The sequence below is a fragment of the Danio aesculapii genome, chromosome 19 (genome assembly GCF_903798145.1).
Source record: "Danio aesculapii chromosome 19, fDanAes4.1, whole genome shotgun sequence".
NCBI classification, from domain to species: domain Eukaryota; kingdom Metazoa; phylum Chordata; class Actinopteri; order Cypriniformes; family Danionidae; genus Danio; species Danio aesculapii.
Genome location: NC_079453.1, coordinates 28,929,307 through 28,950,569, shown reverse-complemented (window position 1 = coordinate 28,950,569; position 21,263 = coordinate 28,929,307). Strand labels below are relative to the sequence as shown.

Below are 21,263 nucleotides of genomic sequence, written 5' to 3'. Positions count from 1 at the left end.
TAATAACAAAATTGCACATTACAGCAATATAGAGTGTTACTGGACACCAAAACACGTCTAATGCTGTTAAGTACACCATTTCATACCATTACTTAAATTTTCATACACGTCTTTGTGTCAAATAAAAAGTTGTGATACACCATGTAGCTGGTTAGGGTGGTTCATTGCTTATAACACTTTTATGACAACTTACATAATCATTAGTACTCAAAATGTGGGACTGTACCAAAAAGCTGGCCGGACTGTACCAAAAAGCTGAGGAGCTGGGGGAAGGGTGTAAATCCGGGAGTTTGCCGAGGGTCTGAAATACGGGAGACTCCCGGGTAAAAAGGGGAGTGTTGGCAAGTATGCGCGTCACTTGTATAGTTTTGAATAGGGAAAAGCGTAACTGTCAACATGGCGAATGAAGCCTCGCCTTCTAGTACAGGAGCCAATCAGCGATCGCTGTAGACTGACGAATCACAGTGGGAGGGGCTCAGAATAGCCTAGAATTTCTGCAGATTGTGTGTGATAAGAACGTTTAGAAATGAAACTGAAGACATAGTTGTTGTTTAATTTTATTGGTGATTCCTAATATGAAATTTAATCATGAGCTTGGGAAGCAATTTTCCCCATTCAGACAGAATGCCCAAGCACACTGCCCGTGAGGCATTTTAAAGATGGAGCGAAATGACTTGCCTTAAAAGGACTTTGCTTTTACTGACTAAAAAGCCACATTTCTATGACATCAAATGAACAGAAAAACAAACCGCTTTGCATATTAAAAAGATTAAAAAAATAAAAAAATTCTTGTCTTTAACAGCCTTTATTAGAACAACAAATGACAATTTACCTCAGATAAAAAAAAGGATGTACTATTTGTTAGCATGGCTCCCTCTGACAGCTTGATAGTAATACTTTACCTTTTCTAATTTTTCTTTTCATCTACTTTTTATTTTCCCAGTCTTTGAAGTGGTCATTTTAAAGCCAAATCTCTTAAAATGTATACAATACCAGCATGTTAGCGTTAGTTGGTGACTGCAGGTTGAAGAGCGTAAAAAAAATAAAATGGAACTGAAAATAGCCTAACGAGAACAATAGGCTGAAACATATACATAATAGAAGAGTTACATTTTAATAAATGGAAACCAAAATATAAAGAGACAAACACACACACAAAACAAAAAATTATATTCTATGAATTGGACAAAAAATAAAAATAAAAAAAATCCCTGACTTTCAATGGCTGTAATACATTTTTTAATTCATTTAGGTAAAGTTGATTTTATATTCGCACATTCATTCATTTTAATGCTCTCTATAAGGGCTGCACAATATATCGCTACAGCATTGATATTGCAATGTTTGCATTCGCTATAATCACATCCCAGGATGTGCAATACAGTTTGATCTATAGTTGAACAGGAGCCACAGAACATGTAATTTGTAGTTACTCCAAAGTTGAACCATAATAGAGTGAAAATATCATTTTTAGGTCTGTGAATGAGCATTTTGTGAGTTTAAAACATCTGGGCACAAGAAATAATAATGATTGGAGGTGTAAGAAAGATGATATGTATTTAATACCTTTTACGATGAAGACTATACAGTGCTATTTTTCATTTACGCTGCAATAAATGCTTTTAATACTTATTATTTTTGTTTTATTTCTGGTCCAAATATCTACATTTCATTTAGAAAACAACATTATTTTACTTCTTCATATTAATTTGCTTGTTTTAAGGGAAAATAACTCAATTTTACAGCATTATTTCTGAACACAAAACATTTTTACTTACTAGAAAATTTTTCTTGATTTAAGAATTTTGATATTTGGGAAAAAAATTATTTTTTTCATATTTTTTGCACAGTGATTATTCAATTTCTGAACCTGAATACAGTTAGACTCCACAGAAAAAAATGTTAAAAAGAGCAATTCAAACCATCTGATGAAAGAGTGTTAATTTCACAATATATCTCACAGTAAAGTAAAATATCGCACTAGAAGGTTTTCCAATATTGTGCAACACTACTCTCTATATTGCTTACCACGCTAATTTGAATATTTGGCCTGAAATTGCATTAAAGTATGACTTCAAAACAACATTAGCACTATTTAATCGCCTGTGAACAACGTTGAACTTTGATATTTGAGCAATTGCAATCAAATGTTAACCTTGCCATAAAAAAAATCCAGTTTTCACCAAAATATAGAAACTGTTTCTAGGTTTTTTGTGTAAGCAAGTATTTTACAGTACTTTAGAAATACTCAAAAATTTCTGTCAATATTATTATATTTGATTTACCAAATTCACACAAGTGGCAATCTCACATCTGTCACATTCATAACGGAGAGATTTCACATCCATAAAGAAGCTTTTTCCTCATAAACGCAATCATTTTTGTTCTATAGAGAGCCAACTCTCATCCTTTTGATTAGCATTGTTTCTTTTGGGTTGTGCAGATTGATTCACAGAATTTCTACAGAGTATGTTGTAAACTTGCATCTTTTTTTTGTTCACATCTATAACTCCTAATTTAAAGAACAAAACATGATTGCTATTTTTCTGATCTCATAACTCTGTGGCTAGTAGTTTGGGAAAATATAAACAGATGATTTAAAATAATGTTTACATACACTTTCTTTGTGAATTTCTGTGTTGAGTTTTTACAGCAAATGCCACGACGCTGTAAATGCTCATTTATTCACTGCTAATATGATTTCCCTATTTAGAATTCGCAAATACCTTTCTGAACTTATATTATTGAAGAGAATGTGTGAATGTGAGAATATATAACCAACTTTACCTCAATCTAAAATTCCCTGATATTTCAGAAAATTAGTGAAACCCTGAAAAATCTTGCCAGAACCAGCAGGTTCTCAAAATACTCTTCACAAATGATTTATGAGTTATACGGATGGAAGGAGACAACTTTGAGTGAACAATCCCTTTGGAGCTGCAGAAAATATCATGTCACCTCTTGTATCCTGTTATCCGTATCGTAGCTGGCAGTGGCTCCCTCATGGCCTCAATGAACTCCTCAAACTCTCCATCTGGAACAATCTTCAACTCTTTATAGTAATGCTCAAAGAGTTTGTTTTCCTTGACGATATCAGCATATCCAGCTCCCCAAGCCTACCAAAAGAGCCCATGTGAGCACACCATTTAATACAGGTTTATTATTTATCAAGAGATCACTGATTTTTTTTTTCCGAGACAGTCATTCTTAAGTGATTATATGCTATGTGTTTTCTTCATAAACCGTAAAGAAATGCTGGGTTCCACAAAATCAATTTGTGTTGGGACAACATGAATGAATTAAGCTAATTCATTAGTTTTTATAAATTAAAGTGGATTGAACATGAAACAATTAAGTTGTCACAAAAACACCTCATGAATTTTGTCGTTTCCACTCATTTTAAATAAGTAGTTAACGAAGAACAAGAACACACAGCAATAATCATGTTTTTGAGTGTAGATTTCATGTTTTTCGTAGAAATTAAACTGCAGCGTTGGCAGTGCGCAGAAAAGTAAGCAGCTAGATCAGCTAGCAAACTCACAGCATCATCTCTGCTCCTTTTCCCTTCTGGTCTTCCATCTCGGTACTGCTGTGGTCTGTTTTTATTTCTCCTGCCCATGTTAGCGACGCATATAACTCTGGATATAAATCTGCGCTGTTTGAGCATGCAATGACTGGATAGCTACACTTCTCAGCTCCTGCTGTACTCACGTGTTCGTGACGCGATCTAAACAAGCGCACACTCGACTGAAAGACCCCTTCCATGGTGTCTGCAGTATTGCCTGAGTTCTATGCACGAGGCGCACTTTCTCTCTAAATCGTAAGGTTTACATTGTAAACGATTAGACTATAAAATATATCTAATCTACAAGGCAATAAGTATACTGGCGATTAAAAAAAACTAAAGATTTACAGCGTTTATTAAACTTTTATTTGTATTTTTTTAATGAGTTGATTTTAAAAACAACAGACATTTAAATTTAATGTATCTGTAAATGATCTACTTAAAAATATAATTAAATGTGTTTATATACTTTTTAAGTAATAGAGTTAACTAATGTTAGTATTTAAATGTTGCCATAAATATAACTGAATGCAAATAAAAATGCTGTAAAATTATAAAATATGATTAACCTGCAAAAACGATAATCATCAGAAGGCGGTCTTTATGCCATCATTGGTTGATCGTTAGAAACATTTTTAGCATTCGATTTTTTGACTGGCTTCTGATGATCGATATACACCCTCTGCCCGCACTATTATTTATTTACTTATAGATTTATTTATGCATTTTTATATACATTTATTTATTTCTTTATTTGTTTATTTATTCGCATATTTATTTATTGTTCTATTTATGCAGGAATTTATGAATTCATTTACTCATTTATTTAAATATTTGGGTATTTATTTATTGTTTTTGCAGGTGTCGTTCTAAACATATATATATATATATATATATATATATATATATATATATATATATATATATATATATATATATATATATATATATATATATCATTGTCAAAATTAATTATTTATTCGTCAAATATAAAAAAGGAAACGTAAGATGAAAAATCTTTGATCATTTTCTTGTATATGCCCCGCCCGTTACGTCTCCTGATTGGCGGAAAACATGTTGTGTTGGTAGTGATGGGCGGGGTTTCGGATTTCTCCATGGTGTCAGACTGTTTCGTGCATCTAACGTTACTGTAAACTGTACCTGTAAGTCACCGTCTTTTCATCGATCGGTTTTAATTAGCAACCATGGACGCTCTTCTGAAGACGTTATTTTCTTCTGAGGAGGAAGAATTGTATGTTTTGGATTGTTTATCGTATCTAATGATGGTCATGGCTCTCATAACTTTTGTTGCTTTACTGTTTGAGCATGTGCCCTATGGCAGGTATGCATCCAGCAGATTTGGATTCCCTGTAAATGTCAAGTTGGCTTGGTTTGTTCAAGAGATGCCTTCTTTTCTGTTGCCTTTGAGTTTAGTTTTATGGAGTTCAAGTTCAAAAATAATCCACCTGCCCAACCAACTCCTTCTGCTCATGTTTGTTTGCCATTATATGCAAAGGTAGGTGTTTTATTTGTTACAACATATAAACCATATACACCATTTCAATGTGGTGATTTCATTGGCCAGTGAACATTTCCTGCTTGTTGTCAAACTATTTCATATCTGTAAGAAGAGGCAATTCAATCATAACTTGATGTTATAACAGCTATTACATTATCAATATGTGAAACTTTTTGGACTCTAAGCTTTGAAAATGTAAACTGTAAAAGAGGAATTACGTCAGGACCATTGTTATTGTTTACGTCACTCAAAATGGTGACAAAATATTTCCTTATTATCTTGCAAGGGCAATTTTATGGACTATAATTTACATATTAACAACTGAAGCATGTATTTCTTCCAGGTCTCTCATCTACCCGTTTTTAATTAGAGGAGGGAAATCAACACCGTTCATCTCCCTGGTCCTGGCCTTTGTCTTCTGCATCTATAATGGGTACCTCCAAGGTAGATACCTGAGTCACTATGCTGATTACCCAGCTGATTGGGTTACACGCCCCTGCTTCATCATAGGTAAGTGCAAGTAAGTATTTATTCACATAGTCTAAAGTAGGGCTACTCAAAAGACTACACTCATAGAAAAGAAATAGCATTTTTAATACATGCAGCAATGTGATATCTTTGATGTACTACAGGTATTACACTTTGCATTGTGTGAATGGCAGATGATCGTTTTAGCAGCATGGAAAACAAACATATTAAAACTGTAAACCAAAAAGCACTCCAATAGCAATGAGTGGAGTTGTCATCATGTCAATTAGTTCATTGAGTTCAAGTTCAACCCGGAGACCTCCATTTGGGAGGGATTTACACTTGCAAGTTGGCTAGGTATAGTGTTGTTGTAGGTGTAGCAAAGACTGTAAGTCTATATATTTATGAATAAAAAAAAACATATTTCTGTTCATTAATGAGTAATACAAAATATATTTTTTTATTTTAATGCTGTCTCCACATTCCCTCAATTCTTTAGGTGCATTTGACTTGAACCACGGCTGCAGCTGGCGATCAACCAGATTAACCATGCACAGTCAGGGGCAGAGTTGAAAACTGTGCTGTTTTTCCACTGGACTCGACATTCATACACGACTGTTAGAAAACGCCCCCTTATTGAAGTCGCACAGAATTTTCACCATGCTTGAATGAATGAATACTAGAAATTCATAGACGCTAAAAATGTTGGATGCACTGCAAGTAGGGGAGTGAAGCTGTGCGGTGTCTGAATTAAAGGAGTACAAAAGCAAGAGCCTTTATTCTCGGTGTTCACCATGGTTGAATGAATAAATACTAGAAATTCATAGACCATTTGAGGGAATGTGGAGACAGCATAAAATAATATTTTTTTATTACTCATTAATGAATAGAAATATGTCTTTTTTAAATATAAACTTGTTTTCTAATTCAAAAAATAACAAATAAAAACTACTCATTCTCATCTTGCCCACACAGATCTGATTGGACAACACTGGAAAACGTCACAACTAGTCAGCCATTTGCAAAACGTTCTAGTCACAGTCCCTCCATGACAAAACTGAATATTCTGTGCGACTGCCACAAGGGGGCGTATTCCAAATGTCATATTTGAACGTCATCTGCAGTGGAAAGGCGACTTAACGGTTCCGCAGCTTAAATCGCATCCAAGTTTTACGCATACAGAGATAATCAGAACACATTCATGTTATTTATTAGAAAGTTTTACACCCATAAATGTACATTTTTTTACATCTAAAACCTTTTTAGCATTTTCAAGAAAGTTTAAATACCATTGCCGCTGGTTCCTAGTAGCCTAACAAGAGGGTTGCATAAACTCCAAGAATTTGTGCTTTGTTTAATATTCATATTTATTTCCTTTTCATGTGCGCTCTCATTTTCTTTCCCCCTTATTTCTCTTTATACTTTTGTTATACTGCTTAAAACTTAAATAAAATTAAAAATGACTGAAAGATTGGGGAAAATAGGCACATAAGAATAAACTTAAAAACAAATGTCAATGATTCGCATCTCTTATGTATAACCTTATGTTCTTGAACCTTTATTTTGTGACTCAGTGTGTAAGTACCCAGCAGGCACAGGATGTCACATGTGACGTCAAATTGATGTACCCCAACATCGTTGTGATGTTGCATTTTGTTTGGAAAAAAAATTGGTTTGACATCAGAAAGCAATGTCGTGCCGAAATCAGTGTCCAACCTAAAATCAACCAAATATCAATGTCTAATGATGTCACAGCTTGACATTGTGTGGACGTTACCACTATGACATCTATCAGACATTGGATTTTGGTTGCCGTACCTGACAAAAAAATGTCAGCTTTTGATGTCAATATGACGCTGGTTTAAGATGTTGGCTTGACGTTGGATTTTGGTCATTTTCCAACACAACCTAAATCCAATTAAATATTAACGTCATTTCACGTCATTAATGTATGTCATTAATGGACGTCAAAATAACGTTGTCCTTAGACACTGACTACATATTGAATTTTGGTCACCTGATGTCAACCTTAATCTAACCTTATTATTAACGTATTAGGACATGTGTCTGCTGGGTTGGTGCTTTATAGGCTGTTGACTTGTCTTAATTGCACATGATATGACAATTATTGAGTTAAACATTCAAAATACGACTCCATAAAAGGTCATATTTCATCAATTTGAAAATGGACAGCAGAGACTAGTAGCACGTAGATGGCTTTTTAAACAGATTCTCGTACAACCATGTTTATTTGCATTTTTAAGAAACATGTGGAATTGAATCGAGCTTTCATTACCTTGCACATACAGATCACTCTTAATAGGCAAGATACATTATTATTTGGAAACCAAGCCCTGATTGCTTTATAGATTTGGATTTGTTTTCCCACATATATACATTAATCAGTGAACATAACCTGTAGCTCAACCATGTTCAAAACTAGGCTGATCAGGGTTGTAAATAAAAGCTTAAATAAGATTTATTTAAATGCAATCATATCTCTTTTCAGAAAAAATTTATGAAGCCATTTATATGGATTTGTTGTTGGATTTATCATAGTATCAGGGCTTTGGGTGAAAAGATTTTTTAATGATGTGGCAAAAATAGTCAGGATTCTTGGTACTCTCAAGATCATTTCATTAAACCGTATGTCATCTGACTTTGTTACTGTAACATTGACAACTGCAGGGTATAGATGCTGGTTATCTCTGAACCCTAGCTGACCTGTCACGGTTGACTGAACATTAGCTGCCATTCATGCTATTCATCAGTATTCTCCACAGGCCCTTGGAGCAAAGATTTGGTGGAGTATAGTTCAATTGTATCAGGACACAATCATGTAGGCGTTCAGATTTATCTAGATTTGCATTTAGATCAGCACTCAAATTAGTATTTCAATGTGTCTAAATTAGATCGATAGATGATTTTTCACTTTCACTTTGTAATATGGAAAGTTTTGATAAATTTGAAACATGTTTATCAGTTCACTGTATCTGTGCTAAAATAAATATAATTTCTTATTTTTAAAAATGACTGTGGTGTACACTGTGTTATTTCAGAATGTTTGGAATTTTCTCTGGTCTTTTTTGATGTTTTTTTATTTTATTTTAGGGTCTTGTATGTGGTCCCTGGGATGGATTATTAATATGCACTCTGACCACATCCTCAGGAACCTTCGTAAACCTGGAGAAACAGGTTATAAAATACCTAGAGGTAAGATGAAAATTATCTAATTTAAATTATGACGAGCGAAAAGTGTGACTTAAAATCTTATGTAACACTAATACAGTAAAAACAAAGGTGTTTGTTTAGCATCTTTACAATGTTCGACATAAAACAACTATAACATTGTGAGTAAAGCATACTAAGAATAAAGATAATAGGTTTATTTTATTTGTTTGGGATTTGCTTTTGTAATCCACCTTTGAAAAATATTTTAACCATCAGTTTATCCTTAAAGTATTGTTTTGGAAATCTGTATCTACAGGGGAGTAAATGTTGTATGTGGCTCTGTTTCATGACTTATTTGACTTTCTTGCATTTGTGGTTCTTCAGACACAAAATAAATGGCAGTAGAGCTGCATGATATTGGAAAAATCTGATATTGCGATACTTTATTTTTCTGCTATAAATTTTGCGTTATGAATACAGTTTCACAAGATGGTTTTAAAAGCTCTAATTGATGGTTTTCTGAGGAGTCGAACAGTATTCAGGTACAGAAATTGAATAATCACAATACAATAAAAATGCTTTTCTTAATTTGCTTTGTCTCATTTCTAGTTAAAATATCTCAAATTCTTCAATCAAGTACAAATATCGTTTTGGTTTCACCTTTAGAAGAAATGTCAAAATTAAGATTTTTTTCCTTAAAACAAGCTAAAATATCTGGCAATGGAGTAATTAAATTAATCTTATTTTCCAATTTGAAAAGTTTGGACTAGAAACAAGACAAAAATTCTTTAGTAAGAAAAAAATTTTTTTTTACATTATTAAATATGTTATCCACTGGTCCTACTGCACCCAACCCGGTCTAATCTGGGTTTGAACCGGTGATTCCTTGTTTTGTGGGAGTCGGTTGCTCTAACAAAAAGGCTAAAGACCATGGCCCCATTGTGAGGTTTACCTGCATAGCACTTTGCTAGCTGGCCATTGTTACACATATATAAATAATTTAAAATTTAAACAAAATTTACACCTCTAAACATACTTTTTTGTGCCCAAATGTTCAAAACTCTCTTGAATGGTTCAGTCACAGGCCTTAAAACATGCAAATTATAAACCTTTACTCTAGTGACTTTACAAGTAAGATGTGTTCTGTAGCTCCTGGTCAACTATATTTTAGACTCAACGTTATATACAGTTAAAGGCAGAATTATTAGCCCCCCTTTGAATGTTTTTTTCTTTTTTAAATATTTCCCAAATGATGTTTAACAGAGCAAGAACATTTTCACAGTATGTCTGATAATATTTTTTCTTTTGGAGAAAGTCTTGTTTTATTTCGGCTAGAATTAAAGCAGTTTTAACTTTTTTAAAAAACATTTTAAGGTCAAAATTATTAGCCCCTTTAAGCTAATTTTTTTTGTTTCGATAGTCTACAGAACAAACCATTGTTATACAATAACTTGCCTAATTACTCTAACCTGCCTAGTTAACCTGATTAATCTAGTTAAGCCTTTAAATGTCACTTTAAGCTGTTTTGAAGTGTCTTGAAAAAATATCTAGTCAAATATTATTTCCTGCCATCATGGCAAAGATAAAATAAATCAGTTATTTGAAATGAGTTATTAAAACTATTATGTTTAGAAATTTGTTGAAAAAAATCGTCCCTCCGTTAAACAGAAATTGGGGAAAAAAATAAACACGGGGGCTAATAATTCTGACTTCAACTGTATCTTGCAATGTGACTATTCAGGATGAGCACATTGTGATATCTAAAATAATATATTTTGCAGCCCTACAGGACAGCATATAATGAATCAGCCAGTTTGTTTTATCAAGGTTTGTAGCAGACAGTTTACTGGTGTTTATCATTGTTTAATATAGGGTTAATAAATTATATTATTATAATATAATTTTCCCTTAAAAACTATAAATGTTTTACAAAATGCCAACGCTTCAAAGTGTAAATAAATTGTGGCACAAGTAAATGGTTGTTTGTTTATATGCAAATAGATAGGTCCACACAGTGTCTGCAACCTGCAATGCAAATGTGTGTAAATATATATTTAATCAGTTTGTCGTTCATGCATAAATGTTTTTTGGTTAGTGATTTCTATTCAGTTATCACAGAATTTCAGAATGATAATCTTAATGCTGTTTATCTATCTATGGGTTTAACTATATGATTATGATCACCTAAATGTAGGATATTACTAATGATTGCATTTAATATTAGTCAAATCTATATTTAATATATAATTAATATTGAAATAAATTCAAGTTTAGTGTTTGTTATCACTTGTTAGAACTTACAGAAAAAGCCATGTTAAGTTGTAAGCAGGGGCACCATTTAAAGGGTGTAAAGTTAGGACAATTCTAGGGCCCACACACTTTTTGGGTCCCCCAGAGATACCATCAGGGGCCCAACCCACCATAGCCTCCTTTTCACCTTCATCAAAAACAAAAATCTGCCGTTAAACTTGAAATAAATATAGTTTTGACATTTATTGTGATAATAATAGATGGTTATTGAAAATGAATCACTATAATATTTGTCCATATTGCTCAGCTCTAATTTAATGGCCAAACAAAGCATGTCTTCTCTCCACTAAAAATAGGATCATTTTTACAACTCCCTAGAGATTAACAGTTTTGCTGCCATACCATGCACAATGATATTGCGTGGCACTTGAAAATTGGCTAAATTCCATTAATATAACCAACATGACCAAGCTTCTTGCACAGGAAATGTGCCACAGGAAGTGAGACATTTGTGAGAGAAGATTCAGAATATATTTGCTTTGGTGCAGATCCTGAACTGTAGTTTTTGGCAGTTTTATATACAGAGGTTTGCCGAATTAATATTAAGCGCCCCATAATATCTTTGTGCCTGCTGCAGCCATGCTATGGCAGAAAAGTTCCTTGATTATTAAACCAGAATGAGAGTATAGTATCTGCCTTGATAAATAGCAACATTTATTTTTTCGTTAGTCTTACAATATAATGCGACCTCAGATGAATCAAGCTTTAAATAGAAGAATTATCAAAACAATTTGATCATTTTTGAGCAAGATGCTAATCCAATTGATCTATGCCAAGCTAAACTAAAAGTGCTCCAAGCAGACTCATAGATCGGCTGAATGGATGGAAAAAAATCGTAAAACTTGACTGTTTAACTCTTTGGGAGTTGGAAAATGAGACTATTGCCAAAGATTTATTCTGCTCTTCCCAGATCTTGCTAGTTAATCACAATGGAAATGTGCTACTGCATTTGTGTTCTTCCTTTTGCTCTCTATCGTAAGATTGCCTGCAGAAATGTCCACTTTCGACATGGTAATTAATCATGGTTAGTTTACCTGGCTCTAATTATGCGACAGGGATAAACGTGCATTGTTTTCAGGCCATTTTAAATATGCATACAAATATACATAGGCCTACCACATGCAGCTCTGTGGTGTCATTTCAAAATGGTGGTCGATGTTTTATTTTTTATCATCTTTAGCACTGGGTAAGTGTTAATGTAACCCCCAAAATCGGTTTCGCTTAGCATGACTCTGAAAGAAAATAAAAATAGATGCCCTTTCAATTCATGACTCATTGCCTCAGCAACTTGTCGCAAACACCCTCATCCAGAGATCCTAATCGTGTGTGACATCCACTACTGTCTCTTTTTTCAAACAGCCAGTGTCCATGCAAGATGCTAATGCTTTCAAAGCTGTCCTCACAAGGTGTGATAAAAAAAATCAAACAAGCAAAGTTTAAATGAGATTTAAATTCTGCTATGTTTATTCACTCTTCTTAACTTTTTACATGCACTCAAATATGGTGTTTGCTGTTTGTTCAAACTACTGTATGTAAAATGAGCTGAAATAACATAGTTCTTAAGCTTTTTTGAGGGACAACTTGATTGTTTTATGTTCAATCCACTTAAATGAGTAAAAACTAATAAGTTAACTTAATTCTTCATGTTGTCCCAACACAAATCGATTGTGTGGAATCCAACAATTTTAACAGTGTGTAGATGTATGTATGTTTTAGGCTAGTGTTTTTTGTACAGTTATCATTGAAAACATATTAACATGGTACTGGGGTTTTACCTATGATTGTGATGGTTAGAAGTATAATACGATGGATGACTGTGATATAAGTTTAATCTAATGGAAATCTAATCTTCGAAAACATATTTACAGATGTTATTTATGTAAGCCAACGGTCTTACTGCACCCAACCCGGTCTGAGCTGGGATCGAACTGGCAATCCTTTGTATGGGAGTCAGTTGCTCTAAAGACCATGGCCCTATCGCGTCTGTCGCTAGAGCTCCTTTAGAGGTCAGAAGAGTGAGGTTTACATGTATAGCACTTCGCTAGTTGGCCTCCTTTACACTCACCCCCTTAAACCTCACTCCCATCCCGGACGAGCCCCCATATGTCTCTCATCAGTCCTCATCGGCACTCAACCCAGTGAGTTGGGATTGAACCGGCGATTCTTTATATGGGAGTTGGTTGCTCTAACAAGGAGGCGTAGGAGGCTACGTCTGTCGCAAGAGCACCTTTAGAGATCAGAGGAGTGAAGGTTTACCTGCATAGCACTTTGCTACCTAGCCTCCGTTACATTTATTTACTGAACATACTGTGAATGTACTGTACATCTGCAAATTACATTAGGTAGCATGTTCTCAAACATTGATATTAACGATGGACTTCCATTGAAATACTTATTCCAAAAAATACCAGTTCAATCCCAAAACACCTTGAGACAAAGTCATGAGAGGTTTGAGTTGCACATCAGTTCATTTACTCAATAAACGTGCGTTATTTACATTATTGTGTATAAAAATGACCTACCTAAGTTATGCGCTGATGTTTTTATGAACATTTTGGCATATCTGTCCAGCAATATCCCAAAATGTGCATAAAAGGATGTGGATGGAAACATGTCAATAGTGTAGCCAAAACCAAAGGATTTAATATGATTCTAGTATGATAAGTTGGCGGTTCATTCTACTGTGGTGGCCCCTGATTAATAAAGGGACTAAGCCGAAAAGAAAATAAATAAATGAATGAATGAATTATTCTAGTATGTCTGATCTGAAAGCTTGTTCTTGTTGTATTTGATGCATGAGTGATGACTGGCATGATGAATCAGACATGCTTTATTTCTGATGCATTGAACCAGACAGCAAAGTCAGATGGTTTCACATTTAATAAGACACATGTGATGGATTTGTTTGTGTTTGCAGATATTATGTTTTGGATTAAGGTGTCTGTTTTTTGCTTGTAGGAGGCATGTTTGAGTATGTGTCTGGAGCAAACTTCTTTGGAGAGATTGTGGAATGGGCTGGATTTGCTTTGGCCGGTCAATCCATCCATAGTGCAGCTTTTGCTCTCTTCACTCTTATCGTGCTGTCCAGCAGAGGAATGGACCACCACAAGTAGGTCATTAGAGTATATTGAACAAAAGATTTTTCTCAGTTTTACTGGAGTTCTGTAAAATGAAATGACAAAATATAGATTTGAATTCATAAGTTAATCATTGCTTTTAATTTTTGCTTTTAATTAATATGTCTTGGACATCAATCCAAAATCATACAGAATATAAATTATAACATTAATAAATGAAATCAGTTTAGTTTACTTTCTTTTAGTATTAACTAACAGTTTACCTTTTTTAAAGAATTTTTCTATATTCAGTTTAATTTAATCTAAAATTCTAATATTTAACAAAAATATTTTTCATTTTGGGCGACGCAGAGGCGCAGTAGGTAGTGCTGTCGCCTCACAGCAAGAAGGTTGCTGGTTCAAGCCTCGGCTGGGTCAGTTGATGTTTCTGTGTGGAGTTCGCATGTTCTCCCTGCGTTCGCGTTTCCTCCGGGTGCTCCAGTTTCCCCCACAGTCCAAAGACATGTGGTACACGTGAATTAGGTAGGCTAAATTGTCCGTAGTGTATGTGTGTGTGAATAAGTGTGTATGTGTTTCCTAGTGATGGGTTGGGGCTGGAAGGGCATCTGCTGCATAAAACAAATGCTGCATAAGGTGGCGGTTCATTCCGCTGTGGCGACCCCAGATTAATAAAGGGACTAAGCCAAAAAGAAAATGAATTAATTAATTTTTCATTTTGGTTGACTATACATTCATTTAATTTCTATTCAGCATAGTCCCTTTAGGTTGACTATACAAACACAAATAATTCTATGAAGTCTACTTTTTGCATTTCCATTAAAAATAAGCCCATTTTCTCCATAAAGTCTCATTTGAATAATAATTTTGGATTTTGCTATGTATTTTACTCACCATAATATTCTACAGAATTATAATAAAAAAGATATGTTACAATATTTTCTTTACAGTATATACTATACTAAGCGCTAACTTCAACATCTACCATCATGACATTATCAACATTCATTCATTCGTTAATTTTCCTTCGGCTTAGTACCCTATTTATCAGTGGATGCCACAGAGGAATGAAACACCAACTATTCTGGGATATGTTTTACGCAGCGGATGACCTTCCAGCCGCAACCCAGTACTGAGAAACACCCATACACGCTCACATTCACTCTCACATTCATACATTAACGGCCAATTTTGTTTACCTATAGCGCATGTCTTTGGACTGTGGGGGAAACCAGAGCACCCGGAGGAAACCCACATGAACACGGGGAGAACATGCAAACTCGAACCAATGACCTACTTGCTGCAATGTGACACTGCTAACCACTGAGCCACCGTGCTGCCGCATGACCCTTATATATTGTTTAAATAATCAGTCCCTCAATGACTTTTTATTTGCATTTACAGCCTAAAATGACTGCTGTTCTCAAAACTAGGAACTGAATAATGTTTTTTTTCCTCCTTTTCCTGATCTTGGGAAATATGTTCTGGACAGATTAATATATTTGTTGTATAACAACATCACATTCAGAAAATGTGCTGTTTAATGTGCCATCTTATTTTACAGGTGGTATCTGACAAAATTTGAAGACTATCCAAAATCAAGAAAAGCTTTAATACCGTTTCTGCTATGATCTTGTGGTAAGCCCAGCATCTACACTACAGCACTGTGTGTGTATATGTGTGTGTGTGTGTGTGTGTGTATGTATTAGTGGTGTAACGGATCACAAATCTCACGGTTCGGATCACGTAATGCTTTTTTAGCACGGATCAGACCATTTTTTGGATCAGACAAAAAGGGGAGGATACAAATGTAATTTGCTTTCCATTTATTCTAAAAACAGTACTGCAAGACACTTTTGATTTTAACAAACAGAACATAGAACCTGTAATTTTATTAAAAATAAAATGAAGTAATAATCAGCTGAATAAAAATAAATTGTAAAATATTCAGTACTGTGAAAGTTACTATGACTGTTGCTGATGACACTAAATGTAGAAATCATTATAATTCATACAACCCATATTTATTTTTAGTCTCATATTCAATTAATGAATCAGTTATTCACTCATAAAACTTCATGTTTCATTGCTAGATGTGTCATTTTTGAAGAATTATTCAGTGGCATTTATTTGAAGGCTGGTTGTTGCCACCTATTGGTTAAATAATGTAATTGCTGCCTACAACTTTCATTTTTGAGCGACGTTAAATGCCAATGACTGTGATTTTGATCTTTACCATAAACTGTTCTCCCAGTACTTCTGTATTATTTGACTATTTGTAACTTCATAACTAACTCAAAACACTAAAGACTGAATCTCTTGGGATTAATAAACATATGCAAATCACAATCATTTATTATATATGTTGTGTGGGTGTTGAGATCCTGATCTTTAATGATTAATTACGCTGCTTACACTGAATGCATTGATGCAGGCTAACCAAGTAGTGACAGAAAACACCTCCACGTCCTGAATAACCTACGGCAACTTCTTCCGTCATCATTTTATTCTACAGGAAAGCCTAAATGCTTTCATACTTGTGATTTAAATGATGCGAGAGGCGATCTCTCTGCCATCGTTACAATAGGGTATATGCCGAGCTAGTGTTGTTCCCATACTGATAAACTTCCAGTGATCTGTTATTGTGAGTTTTTTCCATTTTATACGATTCCTTTTACAGCATCAATGTTGTAATGTAATTAAAATACAATCAGTTAAATAGACTTTGGCATTCATTTAGTTGCTCAAGCGTAAAACGAGACAGAAAGCCGTTTACTCGCACGCGTCTGTCAGATTTAGCAGGCTCCATTAAAAATACTGGGGCAGGGGCGTCGCTAGACCCAATTTACTGGGGCATGTGCCCCAGTAAAAATCGCCAGTGCCCCAGTAAATGCTTTGAGATATGATTTACTTGCAAGTGTATTTATTAAGAGTGGTAATTCCGTAATAAAGACGTTATTCTCTATGTGCAACCGAACCAACGCTGGTAAAAGTAATGTGTTTAATTAAAAAGCAAACTGACGCATCTCCGCATGTGCGCAGAGAACCCGCGCGCCTCTCGCACGCGCTTCTCTTGACCTGGTGCGAGTCCTGGAAGTTAACATGCAGCCTTTTTTTGTTTTGTTTTGCAAGTCGACAAAACTAAAGTTTAAACAATACGATGGTGATCTTACTAAGCATGCCTCCTGATAGTTTTTTTTTTTGTATGAAGCAAAAAGGAGCGATGACGAGTCATGGAGGTAAGACTTAACACACCTCTCTGCCATGAGTCAAGTCTAAGACAACAAATAATTATATAAAACATCTTTTTTTTGTATTCTATTGAATATTCTATAGAATTTCAATCAAATGAAATAAATATTCATGCAAAAGATTTCTTAAATGATCTTAGCATATCACTCCAGTTGTTTCTTAACACTGTTTTCCAGTTACATTTGTATTTAATATATATATATATATATATATATATATATATATATATATATATAATTATTATTATTATAATTTTGCGGGGAAGGGGGTGCGTGCCCCAGTAGAGTTTTATGTCTAGTTACACCCCTGTACTGGGGTAAAATAAATGCTCATATTATAAAGACATGGTGGGGAAAATGTAATTTAATGCAGTGCTTTTTCTACAATCTGAGACCCACTTTATATCGGATATCAGTTAGCCAGTGGAAATCGCTGATTTTTAAAAAAAAAAAAACAGACCTTAAACGCGCCGATTTTGCAATGGCATACTGTTCACTGGAAGCGCTTAACCCAGGATACTGGCAAATTAAAAGTCCTATTAGCATACTTCAGCATATACCCTATTAATCCACGGGTCACATGTGTTCAGAATCCTGGGTTGTGATCCGTATGAATCACAGATCAATCGTGATCCGTTACACCCCTAGTATGTATATACACTGCACTATGGATCGATTGAGAGAAAGAGACAGAGAGAGAGAGAGAGAGATTGGGTAAATATGAAATTTCTCTGGTTCAGCCCGTATCCTAAATTTGATTTTCCATCAGTTTGAACTTTCAAAATTTCTGACAACTGAAAAAGCTCTAATGTTTCTGATTGCAGAAAAGCAGTGTTTTAAATGAGAGCATTAAAATACAACATGTTAATCATATCTTAAAATTTTTATCTTAAAATTCAATGTATGTGTATTGATTTGTCAACCTTGAACTTGCAAACGTGGGCGGTTTAAAAGCAGAATTTCACAAACGTATTTTCAAACAGCCTTTGTAAATACAATATACGCTTACCACAATTTAAGATAAGTCTCATCATTAAAGTTATTTTACTATTTTACTTGAGCTGAAACATTGGTGGATTTGCGGACTGCTCTTATAGTTTGCCCAAAAGGGAAAATTCTGTGATAATTTACTCATTCTCCACTTGTTTGTAAGCTGTTCTAACCGTCTGCTTAAAAATAGAAGAAGAGATCCTGATTGTTGGAAACCAATAGTCACTGGTTATAATGTAATATTTTGTTGGTGACTGGGGGGTTTAGTGTTTACATTATTGAGTAAGATGTATTAAGAAACAGAAAACATTTCGCAGTGTATACATTGTTGTACAGGGTGTATTAATGAATGCCATCATTTGTCATTATCAAAGAGGCTCCAGTAAAATCTGTCTCAACAGACGCTTAACTAAACGCACATTCTGTCAAACAGTGCTGACCTTTATCAAGAAATTTCAGGCAACAGATGGCAGGGCTGATATACAGTAGGGTCAGTACATGAAGCTGTCAAGATGAATCATTGAGATCAATAACCAGAAGTATACCGAAGAAAATGAATGGCATGCCATGCCTGATAAGAACATCTAGAGTCCATTATTAGTGCTGAACAAAAATTAATCACAACTAGAAAAAGTAAAGTTCGTAGACAAACTTTATGGTGTCTTGAGAAAGCCTCGTCTGAAAGTTTGTAGTGTTTTTAAAGCTTAAACTGTTGAAGTCATTTTTAAGTTTTAAGTTTGAAACAGTCATAACTACATATAGGTTAGCATGTTTCTTGTTATGCAGTTGATAGTTCTGAGTGGTTGCTAAGGTGTTGCTAAGTGGTTGCTAGGATGTTCTGAATGGCTGCTAGAGTGTTTTGAGTGGTTATTAAGGCATTGCTAGGCAGTTGCTAGGGTGTTCTGAGTGGTTGCTATGTGGTTGCTATGGTATTCTAAGTAGTTGCTAAGATGTTGCTAGGGTGTTCTGAGCGATTGCTAAGGTGCTGCTAGGCGGTTTCTAAGGAGTTCTGAGTGGTTGCTAGGCAGTTGCTAAGGTATTGCTAGGTGGTTGCTAAGGTGTAGCTAGGTGGTTGCTAAGATGTTCTAGGTCATTGCTAAGGTGTTGCTAGGTGGTTGCTAGGGTATTTTTATTGGTTGGTAGGCAGTTGCTAGGGTGTTTCTAGGTGGTTGCTAAGGTGTTCTAAGTAGTTGCTAGTTGATAGCAGTTGTTAACATAAATTAGCATGGTTGTAGTGTGATTTAGCATGTTGTTAGCATGTTTCTAGCATAAATTAGCTTGTTGTTAGCATGAATTTAGTATGGATTGGTGTGTTGTTAGTGTGTCCAATGTAAAGTCAATGGCAGTTTTTTATAATGGACATCAATTAAGCAGTTGCTAGGGTGCTGTAAGTGGTTGCTAGGGTGTGGCTAGTGAGTTGAAAGGGGAATAGTGGTTGGCAGATTGGTAGTCTGAGTTAAATGAGCCCAACCTTTTGTCTCTATGACAGTCTGGTCCAATGTTAAGTCATAGGACTTTTCCAAATTTTCCAGGCCTGTTTTCAGAAAACTGTAAGTCAGATCAGTTGGAAAAAATAAAGCAATTTAATTCAGTATAGATGGAGGTTTGGTGTTAGTTTGGTGGTTGTAGTATGAACGGTCTAGGAGGAGATGCGTTATAAAAATAGTCTAAGAAGAAGACGAAGAGTAATAAGTTTATATATAAAACAGTATGTTGGCTTTCTCAAGCCACCATAATTAATCACATTCAAAATATGTTTATTATGTTTATGTGATATAAAACCGTATCTTGTTACATAGATATTATATTATATTATATTATATTATATTATATTATATTATATTATATTATATTATATTATATTATATTATATTATATAAACATGTTCTCAAATATATGCATGTAAGTGAGTATTTATATGTACATAATAAATATACATTGTACACTCACATATACAATGTCTAAACCAACTTTTATTTAGGATAAAATTAATCACAATTATTCTTAGCCTATTATTATATTATATATACTATTATTTACTTTTTAAAATGTCTGAATATATATAACATGGTGTGTGTGTGTGTGTGTGTGTGTGTGCGCGCGTGTGTGTATGTGTTTTTAAATAAAGCAATGTGCTGAATGTCAAAATGACTATAATTGTATGGTCTGAATGATTGTACAACATTTAAGTACTTCGCCACAAACCCATGAATACTTCAATCCCATTAGAGCTAACTGTTTTTCTATATGAAGTTTAGCTCATAACATCATCATTTACCATCCTTGACATGTTTTGACGTGCTGCAGGTGTCTTCTCATAACATCTCCAGGCGCAATGCATGAAATATGGCAGGAATTATGTCTTGTATGTCAGCACTGTCGGCAGTGAAGGTGCTTGTGTTCATTTACTCTGGAATGTGGAAGGTTACATATACTGCTTATAAACAACCCCTTTTCTATTGTGTAATACTGTCTAGTTTTATATAGTTCAAGGGCTGCATCCTTCGTTTTAATATAGCAGATGCATCAGATGTGCTTCAGCTTTTATTTATTGACATTGAAGTTCAAAAAAATCCTTCAAGTTTATTCCCCTCAGATGTTCGTGGTCAATCTGGAGCAGCTAGAGGTGTCGGGTCGAGCAGTGAGCAATCTGTCGGACCCTTCTGTGGAGAAATATCCCTAGCCTCAGGCAAAGCAATGATGAAATCCCCCTGCAAACCATATTGCAGGCACACATAACCTTTTGCAACACTGTAAAACCCCTTCAACATGGGCTTAAAGTGATAGTTTGCATAAATATAAAAATATGGTGTTAATTCACTTACCCTCAGGCCATCCAAGATGGAAGTGACTTAGTAGAAAGATGTTTTTTTTTTTTTTTTTGGTATTCGTGATTCATAAAACCCATGTAGCCA

At 34.6% G+C, this 21,263-nt stretch overlaps 2 protein-coding genes across 2 annotated transcripts in view; one reads left to right on the top strand and one right to left on the bottom strand.

Annotated features, from left to right (window-relative positions):
* The window catches only part of LOC130246957 (RNA cytosine-C(5)-methyltransferase NSUN2-like), a 53,232-nt gene extending 49,502 nt beyond the window's left edge, over positions 1-3,730 (bottom strand). The window contains exons 1-2 of the mRNA XM_056480125.1: positions 3,542-3,730; positions 2,959-3,116 (exon numbers count right to left, since the gene is read on the bottom strand). Coding sequence (XP_056336100.1) covers positions 2,959-3,116; positions 3,542-3,667 — 284 coding nt within the window. The 5' untranslated portion in view covers positions 3,668-3,730. The remainder of the gene's footprint in view (positions 1-2,958; positions 3,117-3,541) is intronic.
* Positions 3,731-4,668: 938 nt separating this feature from the next.
* On the top strand, positions 4,669-21,217 carry srd5a1 (steroid-5-alpha-reductase, alpha polypeptide 1 (3-oxo-5 alpha-steroid delta 4-dehydrogenase alpha 1)). Its single transcript, XM_056480081.1, has 6 exons — positions 4,669-5,081; positions 5,428-5,594; positions 8,664-8,765; positions 13,992-14,142; positions 15,672-15,745; positions 20,945-21,217. The coding sequence occupies exons 1-5, from the start codon at positions 4,771-4,773 to the stop codon at positions 15,736-15,738; spliced, it is 798 nt and encodes a 265-aa protein (XP_056336056.1). The 5' UTR covers positions 4,669-4,770; the 3' UTR covers positions 15,739-15,745; positions 20,945-21,217.
* The last annotated feature ends 46 nt before the right edge of the window (positions 21,218-21,263 follow it).

Coding starts and splice junctions, on each gene's coding strand:
- srd5a1 (XM_056480081.1), top strand. CDS start 4,771: ATGGACGCTCTTCTGAAGACGTTATTTTCTTCTGAGGAGGAAGAATTG. Junction 5,082..5,427: donor GTTTGCCATTATATGCAAAG/GTAGGTGTTTTA, acceptor TATTTCTTCCAG/GTCTCTCATCTACCCGTTTT. Junction 14,143..15,671: donor AGAGGAATGGACCACCACAA/GTAGGTCATTAG, acceptor CTTATTTTACAG/GTGGTATCTGACAAAATTTG.